The following is a 6,330-nucleotide window of genomic DNA, read 5'->3' as shown; positions in this document are numbered from 1 at the left end:
GTTCACGGTTCACATATTGCTGAAGCCTGGCTTGGAGAATTTTGAGCATTACTTTACTAGCGTGTGAGATGAGTGCAATTGTGCGATAGTTTGAGCATTCTTTGGCATTGCCTTTCTTTGGGATTGGAATGAAAACTGACCTTTTCCAGTCCTGTGGCCACTGCTGAGTTTTCCACATTTGCTTGCATATTGAGTGCAGCACTTTCACAGCATCATCTTTCAGGATTTGAAATAGCTCAACTGGAATTCTATCACCTCCACTAGCTTTGTTTGGAGTGATGCTTTCTAAGGCCCACTTGACTTCACATTCCAGAATGTCTGGCTCTAGGTCAGTGATCACACCATTGTGACTGTCTGGGTCGTGAAGATCTTTTTTTGTACAGTTCTTCTGTGTATTCTTACCACCTTTTCTTAATATCTAATTTAACTGACCTGAAATTCTCTTCATCAAAGAGGTGAAATACAAACTATATGTACATAGAAATAGGTTATGTCATAGATAATCAGCAAAGTGAAACCTACAAAACTTGATTCCCAGAAAGTGCTTTAAATACTTGTGACTTACACAAGGTTAGCTTGGATGATTCACATCCAAAGCTGTGTATTTTTTTAAATAAATTTAAGGCAAAACAATAGGAGTGACAGAATAGCCAAGATAGTCCCACACTGGTTATTGAATGTATGAGGACGCTAATTATAAAAAGCAGCTAACATACTGGGCATGCATTAAATGACAGACATTAATTTTTACATGCTTTTATCTCACTTAGTACCTCCAGTAACATTTGCAGGATATTATTTTCCCATTTTATAGTTGAGGAAAATGAGACTCAGAGAACTGAAGAAACTGGCCAAAAATCTGTTAGCATATGTTCAACACCCCAAGCTTGTGTTCTTTGCACTAGATTGAAATTCTGTCCAACAAGTTGATAGGTCACGGCCTTCAAGAGGGGGAAAGCCACCAATGATTTCTCAACTCATAAAATCACAGGCTGGAGAGGTTCAAGAAAGTGAAAGTGAAAGTGAAGTCGCTCAGTCGTGTCCGACTCTTTGTGACCCCATGGACTGTAGCCTACCAGGCTCCTCCCTCGATGGGATTCTCCAGGCAAGCGTACTGGAGTGGGTTGCCATTTCCTTCTCCAGGGGATCTTCCCGACCCAGGGATTGAACCCAGGTCTCCCGCATTCCAGGCAGACGCTTTAACCTCTGAGCCACCAGGGACGTTACCTCCTATGATGTTCTACATGTTCTATGAGTTCACATGATTTGCATATGAGCGTGTATGTGTGCTCAGTTGCTCAGTCATGTTCGACTCTTTGTGACCCCATGGACTACAGCCCACCAGGCTCCTGTATCCATGGGATTTTCCAGACAAGAATACTGGAGTGGGCTGCCGTTTCCTTCTCAAGACGATCTTCCTAACCCAGGGATTTAAAGGCTCTCAAAAATGAAGACCATCTCTAAGAAAGAGTGCACAGGTGGCAAACAACTCTTCACAATGTGAAGAAAAATAGAAATTACTAAATGTCTAAATTAGGGGAAATAGTTAAATAAGTGGTAGTCCATAAAATTATATTTATGAAGAATCTTTAATGCTATGGCAAATTGTTTATGAGAATCCTTATCAATAAAGGCAGACTCTTAAAGCAGATCTGTTTGGGAGATTGCTGCCCAGACCATGCTTCGAAGTGTCCCTTCCCTTTGCTGGGGTGAACCTAAGTGGCCACTACGGAAACCCTGTCTTCTTACCACAGCTGACTAAACAAAAGGGAGCATCTGACCCATGCTGAACCAATCAGATACTCTAGTATTTGAATTGAGCTTCTGCCTGGCACCAGAATACAAAAGTAGAAGCTTGGCTAAAATCAGTACGATGGAAACCCAAAGTCAGGTGAAATGGGGGAGCAGAAATTGAGATCCTTGCAGAGGAAACCAGCCTCAGCACAAAGAATGGAAGAGACAGGCAAAGAGAAGCAGAGACAAAAGACCACACAGCTCCATAGAGACAAAGGCAAAATCCTGGGGCTTTCCAAATCCCATGAGGTTCAACCCTGCTTCCTGCAACTGGGTTCCCAAAGACTCCTTACAATCAATTTCTCTTTACTTAAATTTGAGAGGATTGCTGCTCTTAATATTCAAATTTGTCCTTGACAGATACAAAATTATGTAAAGAAAAAAAAAGGCACTAACAAAAATGCCAAATATCAATCTCTTAGTATAATTATGAGTGCTGCTTTCTACTATTTATAATTTCCTTTTTTGCCAGATTTTCAACAATGAGCATATTATTACTCAATCGGGGGGGAAAAAAAAAACATGGAATAAATGAGGCAATTCTAAATTCAGATAATGAAGGCTTTACCATATAATCAGGTAATTTCACAGAGCTGGAAGTGACATAGAGTATATAAAATCCAGAAGATTTCAAACCTTGTTTCACAGGACGCATGGTGTCACAGTGGTGATGCTAGGGCCATCTCAGGGGACGAGAAAGAAGCTGAGCACACCTCCTGCAGTCAACACCTTTTGTGGTCTCTTCCCAACTCAAAAGAGCCCCTTCACTGTTCCCTTCTAGGTCAGGGTTGCCAGGGGACATGTTATGCAACACAGACCACTCCTCCAACCACTTAGGTCTTCAGCTGATTGTAGCACACTGAGAATCTACCCCAAACCAGGCCTGAGTATCTTCCTCTGGTGTTTGGGATGGCAATGACATTTACTCTCTTCATTAAAGTGGCTGAAAAGGGCAACTTAGCCATAAAGATCACAGAAGCAGAGAAGTCAGTTTGCAATGGAGCATAAAGCGTGAACAAAATCCATAAACACGAGCATAAAGGAGGCTTTCCTGGTTTTGGATTCTAGCCATTTTCTCTAAGTCCCTTTAGTTTGTACCTTGGACATCTTGAAGTACCTCTGTGGCCTGAGCAAGTGTGCCTTTTTTCCCTAAGCGATAGTTTCTGTTGTCCAAAACAGAATATATACACACAAGCCCCATTTCAACGAGATTAGCCACTAAGGTACATCTGACTTTTTTCTTTTACACAGAGAAAGCTCCCCAATTTAAAACAAAACAAAACCGATTCTAGTATTTCAACTTCATTTTTCTGGTGAGAAAACTAAGGTTTAAAGGCCTCATCTCCACAAAGCTAAACTTAGGGGGTTCTCTTCATTGAAAAAGAGATTTTCAGTGCTTCCCAAACACAGACTTACATAGATCTTACTGAACCCAAGGCACTTGGATGCTTCATCAACATTGTTATTTAACCCTCACAACAATGCCATGATAAAGGCACTGTTAACCTGTCACAGAGGAGCGTAAGGCTCAGGAAAGCTAAGTAACATGCCCTGAGTCACAGTGATTCAAGCCTACGAAGTCCAGCTTTAGAATCTAAGTTCTTGATCAATACTCTACTTAAGCAGGGATTTAAGCTTAAGTAAGTGGCATTGTTTAGGCATTTGTTTAAAATTTGCAAATGGTACTTTCTGTCATGGCAGAACAGACTTGTTAAGTCTCTCTCAAACTTAAGACTCAGTAACTGCATTTCTGATAACAGGACTGAGGTGGCGGATATACTGTCCAAACTTAGTTTTTAAGTTATTTTTCAATTAACTTCCCTTCTGAATCCCTATAGTTGTTCATTATAGGAAGTAGGGCTGAGGCTATTAATCCATTTACCCAACACAATTCCACACTTAGCTTTTTTGCCCCATTACAGCCACCCCTCCTGTCCATTTCTGGCCTTGATACGGTGGTAATGGGGCTTCCCAGGTGGCACTAGTGGTAACGAACCCACCTGCCAATGCAGGAGGCATTAAGAGACACAAGTTCGATCTCTGGGTCGGGAAGATCCCCTGGAGGAGGGCACAGACATTCACTCCAGTATTCTTGCCTGGAGAATCCCAGACAGACGAGCCTGGCAAGCTACAGTCCATAGGGCTGCAAAGAGTCGGACACTGACTAAAACAATTTAGCATGCATGCATGGCCATAATGGAAAATGAAATATATACTTCTACTATCTTGTTATATTGTTAATTTATACTTTTTTTCTTCATTTTAAAAGTGGCAATATTCTACACTTCTCGGGAAAAGAAAACAAAATTAAATTGTGTTACCTCTTAATGTATTTTTCTTGGAATCCTTTATTAGGGAACCTTCTCCACCCTCACCCTTTCTAAAATCAGTGATTCTTAATCTGAGGACAAAGGATCAGGAGGTCCATAAATGCTCCTTAGACAGTTAGTAGAAGCATATACAAAATTTGTATTACTATTTTCCTAATGGCGAGAGCTCATGAAGTTTGTAACTTATTTGCATCTTGGACCTTCAAAAAAAAAAAAACCCAGAGACCTAAAGAAATACGAAATGAAATTCAAAATAGTCTAAATAGTCTCAGGGATTCACATTTTTTGAGTACCTCAATACTTGCTGCTGCTGCTGCTAAGTCACTTCTGTCATGGCCAACTCTGTGTGACCCCATAGACAGCAGCCCACCAGGCTCCTCAGTCCCTGGGACTCTCCAGGCAAGAATACTGGAGTGGGTTGCCATTTCCTTCTCCAATGCATGAAAGTGAAAAGTGAAAGTGAAGTCGTTCAGTCGTGTTTGACTATTAACGACCCCATGGACTGCAGCCTACCAGGCTCCTCCATCCATGGGATTTTCCAGGCAAGAGTACTGGAGTGGGTTGCTGCTGCCTTCTCCCAATACTTGCTAAGTATTGTTTATTTGGTCAGAAAAAAACACAGAAGTGTTATAAAGAATGCCCAAATGGTGAGTCTGAATGGATCTCTTTTAACTATTTAAAAATGTTATCTTTCTGACTAAATTGTATTCTACTCTATATATATAGTTTCAGGTTAATATGTCAATGTAAATGATAGATGATTTACAAATCTCTTTTTTATAGTCTTGGGAACTATTATTTTCACCTTAAAGTGCTGTTTATGTACTATCAGTTTTTTATTGAACACTGTAATGCGCCAAGCACTACATTTAGCCCTATCCTCTAGTGTGATTAATTCTTGATTCTCTTCTAAATTTAGTCTTAATCTACAAATATGTTATAGTATATTCTTCATATACGTATGCCCAGAAACCAGGATAATACCTAGATCTTACAATGGCTGAGCAGGTAAAGAATCTGCCTCCGACGCAGGAGACACAGGAGACGTGGGTTCGATCCCCTAGTCATGAGATTCCCCTGCAGAAGGAAATGGCAACCACTCTAGTATTCTTGCATAAAAAATCCTATGACCAGAGGAGTCTGGCGAGCTACAGTCTAAAGGTTGGCAGAGTCAGACACAGCTGAGCAACTAAGCACAAGCACGCAATGTGTATCGAGCTGCATAAAATAACACACATGACAGGCTGACTACACACTCCACATTAAGAAATACATCCCTGGACAGTTTTCATAGACAACACATGCCACTGAAGTCAGAATGAGAAGATTCATTACAATCTGTCATTGCCACCAAAACAAAGATATCTTCTAGGCATCGGTCGTTCTTTTCTTGGATGCACAAAGACAAGTAATCCCTTATGCTACAAAAGGGGCCCTAAATAATGTCAAGAGTAGTTAAGATTGCAATGCCTTTTAACAAGGCGCTATAAAGATTGAAAACTCGACAAATTCACAAGCCAACGATTTTCCTTCTGATTGTCTTGGTAGGAGCTTTCAGGTCGTTTCAGAAGCAACATCAAGAAGTAACAGAAATGAGGAACAAAGGCAGGAAAGGGCGAAAACCTCTGCTGAGATAAGCATTATGGCTCAGGCTGAGTGGAATGCTCTAAGAGTCCCTGCAAATGACCAAAACAATCTGAGTCAAAAAAAAAAAAAAAGTTGGTTGTGTGAGGTTTGGCTACTATATTATAGTTCACCATATGTCAGGGACATTGTTCGCTTCTTGAAAAAGTCCCAAACATCCTGCCTGTGGTCTTCTCCGGGTGCCGCTAACCATTCTAGTTATTCCTGTGACACCGGGTTAAAGGAAAATGAAAACACGACCATCATCAGCCAGTATTTAGGAGGGGCCTAAAGAGAACTTTTCACCCTTAGCCACAGCCCACGATCCTCCCACGGGAACTGCCTCTGGACCGCAGCCCGGCTGACAGCGGAGGGGCTGCCGGCCACGCCCGGATGCGCAGCGGCCGGGGTCCAGCCCGGCCGGCCGGCGGGTCACACGCTGTGTCGGGGCCGCCCCGGCGCGGGGACAAAGTGCGGCCGGGCCTCACCTCCACGGCCTGGCCCAGCTCCAGGTCGAAGCCCACCACACACACGCAGTGCAGCCAGGCTGAGAAGCCGTCCCAGCGCAGCAGATCGGAAGAGC

At 42.3% G+C, this 6,330-nt stretch overlaps 1 protein-coding gene across 1 annotated transcript in view; it reads right to left on the bottom strand.

The window, feature by feature from the left end:
* Positions 1-6,330, bottom strand: part of DENND6A (DENN/MADD domain containing 6A) — an 86,226-nt gene that overhangs the window by 43,316 nt on the left and 36,580 nt on the right. Inside the window, 1 exon segment of the mRNA XM_010851929.1 lies at positions 6,236-6,329. Coding sequence (XP_010850231.1) covers positions 6,236-6,329 — 94 coding nt within the window.

This window comes from Bison bison, unplaced genomic scaffold (genome assembly GCF_000754665.1).
Source record: "Bison bison bison isolate TAMUID 2011002044 unplaced genomic scaffold, Bison_UMD1.0 scf7180017864304, whole genome shotgun sequence".
Taxonomy (NCBI): domain Eukaryota; kingdom Metazoa; phylum Chordata; class Mammalia; order Artiodactyla; family Bovidae; genus Bison; species Bison bison.
This window is presented reverse-complemented; position numbering and strand designations above follow the sequence as displayed.